Here is a 16,219-nt window from a genome sequence, read left to right on the forward strand (position 1 = left end):
AATTGCTCTGCTACGAAAAAATTTCCATATGATAATATTTATTCGCTGGAATATGCCTACAACTCACTGACTAACCCGTCCTGCTGTCCGTTCGCCCGTCCGCCCATCTGTCTGTCCGCCTAGTTACGCCCGCGCTCCACGCAACACTCTGCTTGTTATAGCTGCTATAGGAAAGGACAGCAGGGTATGATAAGGTAGTGTGAAGGAAGGAACTTCGACACGCCAAAGTTTAAATATACTACGATTATGAACACCTATAAAAATAACTAGCAATTTTTTTTGGGTTACAGCATATTATTCTATTTTATAAATATAATAATAACACATTATAAAGAAATAGTAAAGGTGAATGAGTATTATATAGAAACAAAGCTAATATGACAGTTTGAACAGATTAAGGGCTGATTTTTAAAAAATTTAAATAAGTCTTATTGTTCGTATAAACTAACCTTTAAGGAGAATTTCCTTTCTCTAATGTCAAAGGTGATCTATAAGCACTATAGCGAACTTGTTCTGACATATACAAATATAAGCACTTTCATGTGTACTTATATAACAGAACTTTATCAAGCAAATAATTTTATGGGGAGATTGAAAAATGGGCCATAAATAAAATAGAAACATTGCAAGGAACACATTTTAAGATGTTGTAAAGGGAAAAGTATTCACAAAAAATAATTTTTTTTGTTTTGCATAGAGATAGTTTATTGTAGAAATCTATTTAATATTCAGAAATTCTTTTAAGTTCTTATTATACAATTGCAATAATGTAAAATATCAGTGACGCAAAGAACAGTTTAAAAATTTTCGAATGGGAAGAATTTTAAAGGCGACTACCGCGTATCCCAAAGTCGATCCCTCTCGCCTGTTACTTTTGCTAAGTTGTTGTCTATTTGACACTGCGCAGGCGGCGAGGATGCACTCTGCAAACAGCAAAAGGCATCAGCCAACAACAGTGTGTGGGTGGTCGCCAACTCCAACTCCAAGCTTGGACTCCAGCATCGACTCCGCTGTCCGTCTTTCTGTCTGGCAGAGTCAGCTTGTGTTCGCATTTTTATATCCATTTCCATTTTGCAACTACTTCAGCCTCTGCTTGCCGCTTTCGTCTCGTCCAACTTCTGCTTCGATTTTTGCTTTTTATTATCTAGCTGGCATTTTAGTTGAATTGTTAGCTTAGTTTATGTGCTTGGCAGCCCCGACTGCAGAGGATTATGCAAGTTTCAAGCTGCAAGTTACACTTTTTCCAATTGCCAATCTGCATTTCTAAATGCTGAGAGTCTCTCGAATTTGGCCTCTCGTTGACGTTACGATTGATGCACTATGCGCTGTGTTATCGTTAATCATTTGCAATTGCAATCGTGGCAGCAGTGTTGCAAAAAACTTGACGACAATCAACGATACTTTTCTTAGTAGCAAAAGTTATCGATGCGTTAGATTAGCTGTGTTATCGGTAATCAAATGTTTGCATAGTTGAAAAAGCTTGACAACAATCAACGATAATTTTAAGCAGCAAAAGTTATCTGTGTTGGAAAAGCTTGACGACAATCAACGATACTTTGTAGCAAAAGTTATCGATACGCCAGGAACGCTATTTATCGGTAATCAAATGTTTGCAGTGCTGAAAAAGCTTGATGACAATCAGCGATACTTTTTAGCAGAAGTTATCGATGCGCTAGACGAGCTGTGTTTGCAGTGTTTAAAAAAAGGCTTGACGATAATCAATGATAACTTTTAGTACCAAAAATGATCGATTTGCTAGACAAACTAGGTTATCGATAGTCTATTGTTGACGACAATCAATGAAATTTTTTAGTAGCAACAACTATCGATGCGCGAGACGAGCTGTGTTATCGGTAATCGATTGTTTCAGTGTTGAAAAAAGCGTGAAATCCTTCAACCATAGTTACGACGCCTTGCAGTGTTGCAAAAGCTTATAAGCTAACGTTCAATTTTCATATTGAACTTCTTTTTTTGCTTTACTTTGAGAGGAAAAGGTAAAAAATTTTGTCTCTTCTTAAATTGAATTGTGCATAAGAAAAACGCATTGTGCACCTTGCATTAGATAATTAAGCAAAGGAATTCGGTTGCCCGCAGCAATCAACCCCTATGTAAGCGGGCGCAAGCCAAACAAAAAGAAAAACAATTTACAAACTAAAAAGTAGCGAAGCACGCATAAAAAACACAACACATAATTAGGTCAACGCCTCGCGAGTGCAACAGCCACAACAACAGCAACAACGACAACAACAACTGACGGCACGCGTAATGAACCTGTTCGGGAGCAGGGCAACACTGGCGACACAACGCAACGCGACGCGTCTGCTGACGGTAAAGACAAAAGAACGCTGCCGATCGCCTTGACCAGAATTTCTAATATGTTAGTTCTAGGGGTAACAACAACAGCAACAACAACAAATGTCAAAACACTGGCAGGTAAATGCAGTCGGGTTTAATATGCGCCCAAGCACCCTCGTTGCTGGACTAGACTGGACCGCGTGCCGTCCTTTTGGGCACCTCGAGTCAACGGTGCGCGGAAATGTGCGGGACGAGACATCAAACTGCAGACAACAACAACAACAACGACGACGACGGGCGACTGTCGCGCGCCGTTGTTTAATATCCGCTTACCCCGTCTCTGTCTCTCCGTTTGTTGTCCTAGTTCTCTAGCATTCCATCATGCTCACAATTTGAATAATTAGTCAGTCAGCTCGTGGCAAACACCACCACTACCACCTTACCTCACATTCCTGTGCACTTTGCATAACATATCCTATGTCCTGTGTGGGCAGGTTGACTGCACTGAGCACTGTGCACTGTGCACTGAAGAGGAACAAGTGCCAGTGGGTTGTTGCGGTCAGTGGTGATGCAGTCGACCGGTAAGGATCATGCTGGCATCTGTTACTTTTACATTATGCCACTTGATGCATATACTTGATGCCTCAAAGGTGCAGGCGCGTGCCTCGCTTCTTATGCTTCTTTAGCTTTGCCTCTCGACAGCTGCTTTAAAGTTGACGTTTTCTTTGCACTTACAGCACATACTTGAGCGTTATGAACAACACGGAGATGGAGGTGTCTAATGAAGAAGCTATGGAAGTGCCTAATGAGCAGGTTATGGCGGTATCTAGCGAGCAGGTTAACAAAGATTCCAATGAACAGTCTAAAGAGGTATTCAACGAGGAGCCTATGCAGGTGTCCAGTGAGCAGCCCATGAAGCTGACCTATGATCAGCCTATGAAGGTGATTCGTGAGCAGCCTGTGAAAATGCCTAAACTACTGCCTATAAAAGTGACCAATGAACAACCTATGGATTTGTCCAATAAGCTACTTTTAGGGGTGACCAATGAGCAACCTTTCAAGATGCCTTATGAGCAGTCTTTGAAGGTACCCAACGACCATCGTGTGGAGATGTCGAACATAAAACCCATTGAAGCAGCCGACGGAATGATGACGAAACTGAATGCTGAAGCCATGGGGCAATCTAATAAAAACCTCAATGAAAAACTCGAGCAGGAAACTGTTGAAGAACTTATCCAGCAACGTGATGAAGTCAGCCTGAAAGCTTACGAAGACAGTCAGAAATCTTTACGATTTACCTACCGGACAGCTTCTTCGCTAATCGGATTGGCAAATGAAGAAATCAGGCAGAATATTAACATCGGCCACAAAGCTGCAGAAAAAGTTAGTCAGCAACTTGACAGAAAACTGTTAGTGAATTCGTCTAGATTGGCTTTGCGGAACGCTTCTGTTCAAAACGAACGAAAGGCAGATGGAGAAATCATCCGAAAGTTTGTTCAAGTTGCCACCGAGAAAGCTGCTGAACCGGTCAAAGAGCAGCCGAAGGAGAAGCCCAAGGAGCTATCCAATGAGCTCCCCAAAGATGAGCCTAAGAAGCTCCCCAATGTTGAGGCAAACCAGGCGACCGATGATGTTCCTCAAGTGTTCCATCAGCTGCCCAACAATGCTGGCGAGTTGGTTTACGAGGTGCCCATGCGACACTATGCCGGCAAGCGTTTGCTCATCACGGAGTTGATCGTACCCGAGAATAGAGAGGAGCGACGTCCCTCGTACTTTGATCGCAAAGGCATTGAGCAAATGCTGCTTAAGTACAGCGCCATGGAGAATGTGTTGCGTCAGGGACCTTTTAACGAGGAGCTTGTGGATGGCATATTGTCTGCCGTGGAGACGTATGCCAAGTACATGGTCAAGTCGGTTATTGAGCTGTGCGAGCATCGCACTGGCTATTGGCTGTACAACGATCCCCGTTGTGTGATGCAGCACGATATGCGCTCCACAATGATGTTCCTCAACGATCGCGAGGCAGCCGATTTTGGTGGCGCCGATGACGAAACTCCAGGGCATCGCAGGTAAGGTAAAATTCAATCGTTGCTAGCTAGTAAATTAATAAATTCTCTACTCTATATGTCAGTCGTTGGATGAAGATGAAACGCAAACTTCCGGGCAGCAGTTCGCTGGAACACGAGATGCGTTTGGAGTCGACCAACACAACGGCGCTCTTGGCTCTGGGCGGACGCAAGCCGACAGCAGCGAGTACCTCGAGATTTGGCAGTGGAGTTGCCACAGCGTTGCCACCACGTGCACCGCCTTTGCGAGCCAAGCGTGTGGTTGTCAAGGATATCGTACAGTTCATGGAGAACAACAAACGCTATGCGCGATCGCAGTTGCTCTACGAAGCCTACTTGACATACAATTTGTAGGGACGAAAGAAACACACAATCTCGCACAAATTGTAGTTCAATGAACTTCCTTTTTGGAATAAATCCAAACAAAAGCCCAAGGAAACAGGTGGTGTGTCCTTTGTTCAATTGCTGCTGCTGCTGCACTTGGCATTTTCAATGGATCTTTCGCATTTGGATTATTCATGTATTCCACACATGCACTTTGAACTTTTGTGCACTGATTGCAGACAGTCGGAGACGACTCGGTTTTGTGTTTGGGTACTTAAAGGAATATCCGGCCAGCAACCACGCAGACAGGAAGCATATGCGCATTGAGCATGCGCTAGTCGCCAACTGTCGACTGACGGCTGTCGGTGTCGCTTCGCTTTGTCGTTGTCGCTGTTGAGGAAACGTGATCTTATCGTGCCGCTCATTATGTTAAGTGCTGGCAATAAAATCAAAGCGTCTTCTACCAATTGAACTTCAATTGAAGCCGTGCGCCAACCACAAGCGCATCGCACAATTATTTGGGTCCTCACGTCTCGCCTCGCAGGTCGAGCGTGCTTACGCACGGATCGTGCCCCAAAACGTTGAAGTTGCAAGCGGAGCTCAGCTCGAGCGACAATCAGAATTGCAGTAGCATTAATTTTCATTTAATTGATAGTATTTCGGAATCGGTTAAAAGTACCTTCAGACGCATGCCTAATTAGCTATGCAACAGTGTCGGCAAGTCCAGAAACAAAGGCTTCAAGCATTCGAAAAATATGCTAGAACTGTCCATCTATTAGAAAGTTCTCTTTACATTAGTTCTTCCTATGAAAAATGTATATAACAGGTAGAGGGACTTTATAAATTATATATATTCTTGATCAGCGTCAACAGCCGAGACGATATAGCCATGTCTGTTTGTCTGTCTAACCGTTAAAAGTAGAACTTATAAAGAAATACTTTTGAAGGGCTGACAATCTGGTATTCTTTTACTATATGGTATATTTTTAATGTAGTGCTATAGCACTATACCAAATATAGCAATCGACACATATTTTTTAGTATTTTGTGATGTATAAATTCCGTATAATTGTAGGTTTATGGTATATTTTAGCATTTTCTCGTATATTAATGTGGTATGCTTTAAGAATAATACCACACTCTTTTACTTTTATTTAAAAAGAGTAGCGAGTATTTCACTGTCGAACTTGTTAAAAGTATATAAGAAGAAATAGGTAGTATAAATTCACTATAATCTTTTCAATACAATATTTTGTACATTCATAACCCTTTTGATTTATGTACTGCAAGTTATTTATGACGATTATGTGCAGCATAATTCCAATTTTATAGCCTACTTATATCATTATTATTACCACACACAATAGTCTGTCAGTAAACTGTACTTTTAATCCCCCGCATAAATGGTTTGTTTGTGGATGAGCATTTCTTTTTAAATTTATTTTTATTTTATTTTTTTATTTTATATAAATGATTTTTGCTTGTGGCGCTCAAAACCTCTGCACTTATTTAGGGTCTGTAGCTTTCGGCTCTCTCTTCAGTTGAAACTATGTCTCTCGTTTCGCTCGTAGTGGCATTTTGAAATTGGCTGCTGCTTGCAGCTGAATTTGATAAGCTAAGCTGTGAATTTTAAAGCCGTACAGACGTGGAACAAATTGATTAATAGGACGCTTGGGGCGATACTCGGGATGCACCATGAAGAGCATGTGTGGAAATCCAGTGCCAAAATAGGCGCCATCGGTGTGATGATGACGCGATGATTTTGGTGTATAAACATCAATACATTTGGGGCAATAAGTTTTCACCATTGCCTCGCCGGGTATATCCGACAGGCCCAAAGGCAACATGGGCTGACTCTCGCAGTAGACACGTGGGCAATGTCCAAAATCGCCAGTTTGATATTTCTCAATCATTTGAGCGATGCCCCGATTTGTAAGTATATATCTAGCATGTATGAGTCCATAAAGCATTATAGCTGCCCGTTCGGTCATATCCGATTGCAATGGATTGTCCTCCAGCTCATCCTCGGGCTCCAGATCCAAGATCATATCCAAGGCCTGGCGATAGTTGGGCACCTGTTCATTTAAACCAGTTAAATTGAACTTGTCCTGTATGTAGTCTTCATCAACCTCGCAGAAGAACTCATGGCCGCGAAGCCCGCAGAACCAGGTGACCCAAGAGACTTCCTCGGAGCTGCTCATTTTGCTTAATTTTCGCACAATTTTCAAAACACTTTTACTAATTAAAGCACTTTTTTCAATGCGAAAATTTAACAAGCGAGTTGTCGGTTTTGCAATCGGTATTAGGGATGTCACGAACGTCGTATCGAACTATCGACTTTATCGATAAGCTTGCAAGTGACCAATCACTTTGAAAATGTATACCTAAAATATACACAAAAAATGTAGCCAATTAGTCTATCTCGTTCGGATTCCGTCTAGTAAGCCTGCAACAACACACACACACTAGCACAATACACACGCACACACACAACGTGTGTGCTGAACGCGTCCGTTGTTTTTGCCATTTGCCTCGACGAAATTATTTCACGCGCAAAAACAATTTAGCAACACACACGACGGACAATTCTTCTGGCATAGTTTTGTGATACGTATTATTTCAATTCATTTATTTTTTGTTCGCGTTGTTTTTTTTGCGTTTTGTTTGGTTTGCTATTTGTTGGTTTCGATTGGAAGGCGAACGAAATAACCGTTGACGTTTATTAAGAAATACGACATTAATTCATTTTGCCTACGACAACAACAAGAAGGATAACTAAACAAATTTTGGAATGTTTCGACAATTTCGGGGCACACCTGTCCTATAAAGCTAGCCTAGTCGAGCCACCCCTATGCTGTAGGCCCCTTAGCCTAAGCCAACATGTTGCAGTAGTGCTCGCTTGTATTCCTTTTTCAAGGACCCTCTTACAGCTGCTCTATTGGGCGCTGTCAGGCGTAAACTTGACAGGTAGACAGGAAAAGTTTTACATACAAAAATAAACCACCCCAAAAAAAAAGAGTATTGATATTAAAAAACGAGAACGAGAACGAAACTATCGCCACTTGAGTGTAGATCACTTTTCCGGCCGGAAGGAGGCGACTTCATATATAGGAGCATGCAAGGTGTATTTGCACAACTCAACTCCGTTCAACTCACCCCACACAGACAGACAGACAGACAAAGTCGATAACGATCCGTTAGGGCGCAGCTTGTTGTTTGCACAACAGCACAACAACAAAGAGTTGCTTTTGTGGAAGTATGGAAAATGTTGCACCTTTTTTGCATAAGGTTGTCGCCTGTTCCGTTTCGCTCAAGAAGCAACAGCAGCAGCTGTGCCAATACTATCTGGACTGTGAAGCACCTTTTCATATGCTCATTTGTTGTTTGTTGTTTGTGTCGCCAACTCGAATGCCCGGATAAACCTTACGGTGAATTGTTGTGCTGTGTATCGATTGTGATTGTCACTACGTCTTGCGATTCATGTGTTTGCAAACTGTTTGCTCACTTGTGAGTCCCGATAAGGTGTTCGTTTCTTTTTGCTTTGCATAGCTAAGCATATTTTTAATAGCCTGATAACAAATTATTTTTAACTAACTGCCACATCCTGACATTTGCCACACGTTGCATGAAGTGTGCTTATTTTCTGGGGTAGTGCTAATCAAATGAGTAATATCTAATGACACAGGGATGAATCAGGCAAAGGTGGAATTTATCCAAAGCTATTTGATAAATTTCCTATGAAATTGCTATTTCACAAATATTTCTAGAAATGTTTCAAAATTGAATCCTCACTCAATTACAAAAAAAATTAAGTAAGAGCACAACAGTGCGGTATGATTCTTGAAATATACCAACTAAATATACCACAAAAAATTAAACATACTTAATGCAATTATTGGTATATTTGGAATAAGCCACTTCACCAATATACCAAAAATTTAGTATATTATGAAGGTTGTACTATTTAAATATACCGAATATTCTCGTTGGTATATTGATATAGTACTACATTCAAAATATACCATAAAGTACTAAACATACCAAAGCAGATAAAAGTCTATTTCAGTTGATATTTTTTTATAGATCGCTGATCAAGAAGATGTATATTTTATGGGAATATGTACATATATTGTCTCCCTGTTAAATACATTTCCTGTAGGCATAAAGTTATAATACTTTTCTACCCTAGAGGTACTTTTCTTTATAATTTGTTTAATTATTAATATCAAATACAGATTTCATAAATTCCTAAAAAAAAATTGTGCTGAATTTCAACTCTGTTAAAATAACTAAAATTTTCCCAGACCTAAATTCTTTACCAATTCTCTTTTTCTTCCTCGCCTGCTTAAATTCCTGGCATCTATAAAAAGATACTTGCTAGATACTAATACCACAAAAATGCAATTCGCTTTTCTATAGGCATTTTATAGCCGCCAATTCGCGTATGAAAATGCCAAAGTTGAATTGATTTTGAATTGCCTTTATTTTGTTGTAAGTTAGTTAATAAAGTTAAGCTCCTCCCATGGACATGTTAAGTTTCACTTGCTGATGCAATTTGCTTCCTCATAAAATATCAGCTTCAGCTCCGTTTCTAATCTGCGCCATATGCTCCGCCTTGCATGGAGAGTGTTGCTAGCTCTCGATCGAGTCGCACACAAAGGAGTCATAAAAGCAAAAACAACAACGAGAAGAAGTAAAAAAACTATCGACACGTAACGATTTGTGCCGCTTCGAGACGTGCTGGCGGCTGCTGCTGTTGCTGTTGTTACTGTTGTTGTTGCTGTTGCTCCGACTGTTGCGTATTACGGCGTCTTACAGCGAAACCGAAATCCGTGCACAGCCCCCAAAGACAATATTTATGACTTTATTAACTTCAAAACGCAACAGCAGCAGCAACAGCAGCAGCCGGCAACAAAGTGTTAAGCCAGGCCAAGGCGATGAAGTTGTGTAAATGAAATTAATCTTCAATAGACACAGGGCAATAAACGTTCAGCAGCAGAAGGCGTCTATGTGCCCCAACCCCATTTCGAAGAGAGCAACTCCATCCCCAGGCACACAAACACACACAACTACAACTACATCCACTGGCGACTGCCATTAGTCATTAAACAATTTTCCACTGAAGCAGCCGCACAGTTTCAACTGCTGCATCGACTTTTGCTGCTGCTGCCGCTGCTGCGTATTTTGTCAGGTGTCATAAAAACCGAATTTATTGCGCATGCGCAACCGATGTTCCTCTCCACACACTCACACACAGCATCATCATCGCAGTGGATGCCGCATTTTGTTACAGTTTCCAGTTTTTATTATTTAATTTTTGTGTGTCTGTGTGTTTGTGTGTATTTGCTGCAGGATTATAAATCACGATGCGTGCGAGTTAAGGTGACAGCACTTTAGGGCGCATAAACACACATAAAACTCTGAGCAGGTTGCTGGAATTTTAATTAAATGCATCACGAACTCAACCCGAACAGCCCATAAAACCAAAACTGTCTGTCACAAAGGATGACGATGACGACAACGACGACGACACCGACGACTTCATAACTTGTTCATAATCGACACTAAATTAAATTAAAACAATTTGCTTAAAGGTAAGGAAGTGACAGCGTTAAATATGTGGAGCAAGCGATGTCCTAAATTATATTTAAATATTTGTGAAATGAGGCATTGATGAGCTTGCTAAAATATGTATAAATAAACCTTCTAACTTTTACTTAATTCTGTAACTAATGCATTTTTGATTCCCAAAACAAAGTTAACAAGATCAGAAATTTAAGAATCTTTTTTGATTAATTTTGAACTACCTAAACAAGAAAGAATCAACGTTTAATATGTGGAGCAAGCGATGATCTTAAATACATTTAATTATCTTTGAAAATGAGGCATTGATCAGATTATTCAAATATACATTAATGGGGTTGCCTTTTTTGTAGAGTAAGGATTTTTATTTAATTTCTTAACTGATCAGTTTTCAATTGTGCACAACAACTTAGCAATTTCAGAAGCTGTTATATACATTTTCTCGGTCCTAAAAGCAAGTCATCTGCAGTCTTAAAGGCGGAATTTTCTTCAATTTGAAATGATAAATTTGGTAAATTTTGCAGCCTACAAAATGTTAACAATTTCAGAAGCTTTTACAATTCATTTTTCCAGCCTTAATAACGTCATCTTCTTCTGCTCATATTTTGTTTTATTGCCCACAGATTTAAAGCTAGAAATTTCTTATATTGGAAATTTATCGACTTTTATTTAATTTCTTAACTGATCAATTTTAAATTAGCTAAACAAACTTTGCAAATTTAGAAGCTCTTACAATTAATTTTCCCAGCCTTAACAGAACGTTTTCTACTCATATTTTGTTATATTGCCAACCAATTTAAACGTAGAAATGCCAAAAAAAGAGAGAGAAGTGAACTGAAATCATATTCATTGCAAAATTCACACGCTCTCGCCTGCGGGTGTTCTCCAAGCACATCGCAAAGGCACGTAACGTGTACGAATCACTCGAACTGCGACTGAGACTGAGATTTGGGATTGTGCTGTGCACTTGTTCCCACAAAATTCCAAGGCATAGGCAATTTCCATGAAGCAAACAACAAGCAAAAATTTCACACTCTTGCATACAAAAGACTAAAAAAAAGAAAAAGAAACAGACTACCAAGAGGACAACACAACAGCAGCAAAAAAACAGAAAAAAGAGAATAAAAAATTGGTAAACGAGAAATTTGTACTGTCGAAATGCCACTGAACTGAGTCGGTCGAGTAAGCGAGTGAGTGAATGGAACCTGCTGGGAAACTGCAAGACAGATCACAGCAGATCGGAGCCATCAGCATAATCAACAAGATCACGCATCAAACGAGACGACAGCGGCATAAGAATGCAAACATTAAGAGATTTTATGCGAGTTGTTCACATGCCAAAAAGGGAAGCACAAACACACACACACATGTACAGTAAGAGACCGCAGGCAGGCGGGCAAACAAACAGGTACACAGGACGATTATCCTGTCATTCACTTGTTGCACACAGCACAGCGCACAGTACAAAAATAATACAAGAGCTGAAATGAGAAGGAATTAAGCGAAATGTATCACACACAACCACACACACAATTCACCTCCAGGTAGATCCAAGTTTCTACACACAGAGAGTCCCTTAACCCGTAACCCGGTGCAAAAGGGTGTTTCTGCTACACTTCCTGCCCCTGTGCGATCCGTTAGCATCCACAAAACTGTTTTCGGCATCTCGGTTCTTGGTAGCGTGTGAACCTGTTTCGGTTCTCTCTCGGCCTCTTGCCTCACCGATGCTGCCAAATACCCTGTGTGACTTTGTAAACGGCAATGTTACCACAAGACACAACAAACACTATAGAGAAGAAACTAATGGGTTCATATTCTGGGAATATTTAATTAGAGATGCCTTTTAAATACTTCTGATATTTTTGGTATATTCTATTCTATTATTATACGCGCTAATGCAGTCGGATCTCAGTTGCTTTGGATGGCGTGATGGTATATTTTATCGGTATACTAAATAAAGTTTTTGGTATATTTTAGTATTTTTATGGTATACTAATTTGGAACGTTTTGTAGAATATAGTTTTTCAATACACTAAATGTAGCCTTTGGTATATTTTAGTATTTTTGCGGTATATTGAATTAATATATTTTTAGAATATGGCTTTCAATATATCCTTTGATTGGTTTTACTAGTTACATTTTGTAAAATATGGCCTTTGGTATATTTAGTATTTTATGGTATATTAATTTGGTATATTTTTCGAATATGGTATTTTTTAAAATGAGTAGCTTTCCTACTCGTTTTTATTTCTGTTTTTGAAATATCTTTGAAATTTTTGGAAAAATGTATTTGTATAATCATCTAACTATCCAGGATCCTTCTTCATATTCTTGGTATATCTTATGGCAAACTTGTTGCCTGTCCTTTCTTATAGGTCATCTGTTAGTCGTGCACTCTCATCCTCAGCCTGGCCACTTGTATTTTTTTGTAGGAAATTTTTTGCATGATTTCATTTTCGGTTCGATGCTAATCTCGAGCTTTGAAATTTTGGCACAAATCGCCCGTTTTTTAATAGACAACAACTGAATTGTTGTTGTTACTGCTTTAGTTGTCTTCGATGTTGTTGTTGTTGTTGCTGCTGTTGTTGTTACTGTTCCTGGCCATATTTTAGTGCGCATTTCGTGTTTTTCGATAATTTATTACAGTTGCCCAATAAACGACGCTTTGCTTTTGCTTTATTTCAGCTTTTTGTGGGTCGCCGACAAAAACAACAACAACAACAACAGTGAACGAAATTCGAAAAATCGCATAAAAATAATAATAAAACTTTTTTTTATTGTCAAATTCGCATTTATATTTGTGCGATTAGCTTTTCAGCTTTTCTTACCTGTGCAATTTGCGTTCGTCTCTTTTTTTTGCTTCGCTAGTTTTCTATCAAATTTCATTCGTCACACGCAAAATCTGAGTTAAAGTTCCCACGCATTTTCAGTTCGTGATTATTTTTAAAGCAGTTCAGTTCGGTTGAGTTGTTGTAAAATGAAATCGAATCTTATTGTTCTTTTGCCTCTTCGCCCTAAGCTTAAAGGCCATGTAAATTGACACAGAAACGTGGCTTTCGAGTGACTTAAAAATGAAGCGAAAAAGTAAGTGGAAAAAAGGAATACAAGAAAGTAGTTCTAATGAATTTGCTAAGGTAAAAATATATAACAACTACTGCTCAAAAATGACTAATAAAACTCTAAATTTTAATAGCAACATTTTAGCTTAAAATCAGCTCTAAATTACAGACTGATTACTTTCTTTTCTCGCTGCTTTGAAGCGCAGTTAAAGCCGCTTGGAACTGAGTAAGTGACAGCGACAACTTGCCACAGAAATGACATGCAAAGCAGTTGTCATTATGATACAGGCGCAAAAAGAGTGAAAAAGTAATGTATTTAAATCAAGGTATAAAATGAAATTGTTTAAATTGTTGGCCATAAATCAGATGTGCCACAAGACAAGGGAAACGACGGCAAACAGCGAGTCACAATTTTGCGCTCGATTTCACTGCTCAACTCAAAACTTCACCTGTTCGCACTGAGACAATGGCTTTCGGCTTTGGTGACATGCAGCATGCTCCTTCTTGCCCCCTGCCACACAACACAACAACAAAGCACAAGACAGTGTGTGACAAGTAGGGGCAACTCAATTGCGGCACTTGTCGCGCGACACTTCACTTCAATTGAAAGGCACAAAAAACGAAACGAAGCGAAAAACAACAACAACTGCTGAAACTCAAATGAAATAAACTGAAATTTCGGTTCGGTCAGCAAAAGTGACGACTCGCATATGATTGGATCAGTGGAGCGATGGAGCGATGAAGCGATGGAGCATTGGATCCGCAGCATGACATGACAGAAAATATTGTGATTTTTCACGTATTTACCGAAATTTTAAATATATTTTTGGAAACTCGCCTCGTTTTGTGGTTGTCGTCGTTGTCTTTGGGTTGTCTTCTGTTTAGTTGTTGTTTTTTTTTTTATGGTTTAATTTACGGCACAAAGTTGACAGGCGCGTCTGCCCACTCAAAGGTTAAACGAGCCTCAGTCTCAGTCCAGTTTCAGTCAGTCAGCGAGACGTGCAGACACAATAAGCGCTAAATGACATGACCAGATAGCCAGTGCCTCCTCCAACTCCAACTCCTACAGCTGCTGCTGCTCCTGCTTCCATATGAGTTTGCAGTTTATGACTTACAAGAGATTTGCTTTGCCTGTCCCTGTCTCTGTTCCTGTCCACGCATTCTGATTTAATCACAGCGGACGCCGCCTTTAAACGTATTTTTCGGCTTGATTTTTGATACTCTAACTTGGGGTATGAACATGTTGGCAATGCGGTGTGTAAATTATAAAAGAAAGTTCTTACTTTTGACTGCTTTGTCATTACAATTTTTAATGCTGTAGTCAAGGAATTCTGTCTTCATTATACATAAATGATTATTATCTAAAAAGTTTAAAAATTGCTCTTTCCCTGCTTCAGGTACAACTACATTTTAGTCAAGGAATTCTGTCTTTATTTTAAAAAAATAATTGCCTCTAATGTTGAAAGATTGCTCTTTTACAAGTCTAGCTACAGCTATATTTTAGTCAAAAATTCGAATTATTTAATTTTAACTATTTTCATCTAAAACGTTCAAAGATTACTCTTTTAGAGCTCCAGCTTTATCTTCACTTTACATACAAATACATTTTTTATTAAATTGTTTTCATCCAAATATTGCTATTTTACAGCTCATTGTAGCATCTCATTTTCTATCAAATTCTTACATTTTTGTTTTATAACTTATGTATTAAATTACAAAGAAATTTACTTCCTCTATAGAGTATTTAAGCTGCGCCTTTCACCAGTTCACCTTCACATCTTCTTCTCTGATTATCTTTATTTTATTATTTTCGTTTACGCTGAATGCAAACCATCGCCTTAATTGTGCAGAACGAAATGCTTGCTCCACTAATTAAACGCCAAAAAAAAGAGGAAAAAACATAAATGCCTAAAAAATTGCATTTCATTATATTTCATTTCAGTTTGTTTAACAAATTTGCTGACAAGCGCGCTGACAGCGCACAACAAAACGAAAGACTTAAGGCACAAACTTGGCTGGCTGTCTGGCCACTTGACCCCAACACACGCACAATGCGTAAACCTCAATACCTACAACAACAACAATAACCAACAACAAATTTTAGCCGCTTTCCCGCCGCACAAATTAAACCGAAATTTCAATTTTGCACTGCGCCACACACAGAGCTCGATGCTCGGGTGCGAATACAAATGGCTATGGATATGGTTATAATCGGCATTTGTCTTTTGAGACTCAAATGCCACAATCAATGGACAACAAGAGAGAAAAATGTACGAGCACAAAAGCCAAACCCAATATGTAGCAACAATCAACGAAAAAACACAACAAGTAAACTCTCTGAAAACTGAAAGTTGAGATAAGAGTCGGCAATTTTTGCTTGCTACCTGTTCGCATTTCGAACAATGCCAAAATGTGTATCTCGAAAATGAAGCCGTAACAATTATATTTATTACTTTCTTTGCCTCTGAAATTCTTATAGCAGTCTTCGTTTTTTTTATCTCATTGCGTGTGAATCTCCACGGTAGTTCAGAAAACGCCCACACAACATGCCCAAAGGGGGGCGTTTGTTTTGGGTTTTTAGATGGAAAATTGCCAACATTTTGCAGGTAGTTGAGCACTTCCATAGAAATAGCTATACATTATACTCTATTTATTGAAAAGTAACATTTTTATGGCGTCCATCGACAGGTTTTGTACTCGTAATCAATCTCGTTATTTGGCTAAAAAATTTACTATTTAGCGCCTGCTCTTAAAATTCGCATTAAAAGCGCTTGATTGCCTATAAATAAAATGGTAAATAGCAACGATCATTAACATCGTTTTCACATGCAAACGTTGTAAAAATGATAATCCAACCTATCCTATCTCTTATAGTTAACATTCTTTATTCAT

General features: G+C 39.2%; 3 protein-coding genes across 3 annotated transcripts in view; 1 reads left to right on the forward strand and 2 right to left on the reverse strand.

Annotated features, from left to right (window-relative positions):
* LOC133850519 (uncharacterized) overlaps positions 1-16,219 on the reverse strand; it is an 85,701-nt gene that overhangs the window by 35,863 nt on the left and 33,619 nt on the right. The window lies entirely within an intron of this gene.
* LOC133850328 (uncharacterized) lies at positions 1,952-4,820 on the forward strand. Its single transcript, XM_062286389.1, has 3 exons — positions 1,952-2,108; positions 3,033-4,364; positions 4,427-4,820. The coding sequence occupies exons 2-3, from the start codon at positions 3,049-3,051 to the stop codon at positions 4,713-4,715; spliced, it is 1,605 nt and encodes a 534-aa protein (XP_062142373.1). The 5' UTR covers positions 1,952-2,108; positions 3,033-3,048; the 3' UTR covers positions 4,716-4,820.
* On the reverse strand, positions 6,111-7,023 carry LOC133850024 (casein kinase II subunit beta-like). The gene has a single exon (XM_062285985.1). The coding sequence runs from the start codon at positions 6,884-6,886 to the stop codon at positions 6,233-6,235; it is 654 nt and encodes a 217-aa protein (XP_062141969.1). The 5' UTR covers positions 6,887-7,023; the 3' UTR covers positions 6,111-6,232.

Source organism: Drosophila sulfurigaster, chromosome 2L, assembly GCF_023558435.1.
Source record: "Drosophila sulfurigaster albostrigata strain 15112-1811.04 chromosome 2L, ASM2355843v2, whole genome shotgun sequence".
NCBI classification, from domain to species: Eukaryota; Metazoa; Arthropoda; class Insecta; order Diptera; family Drosophilidae; genus Drosophila; species Drosophila sulfurigaster.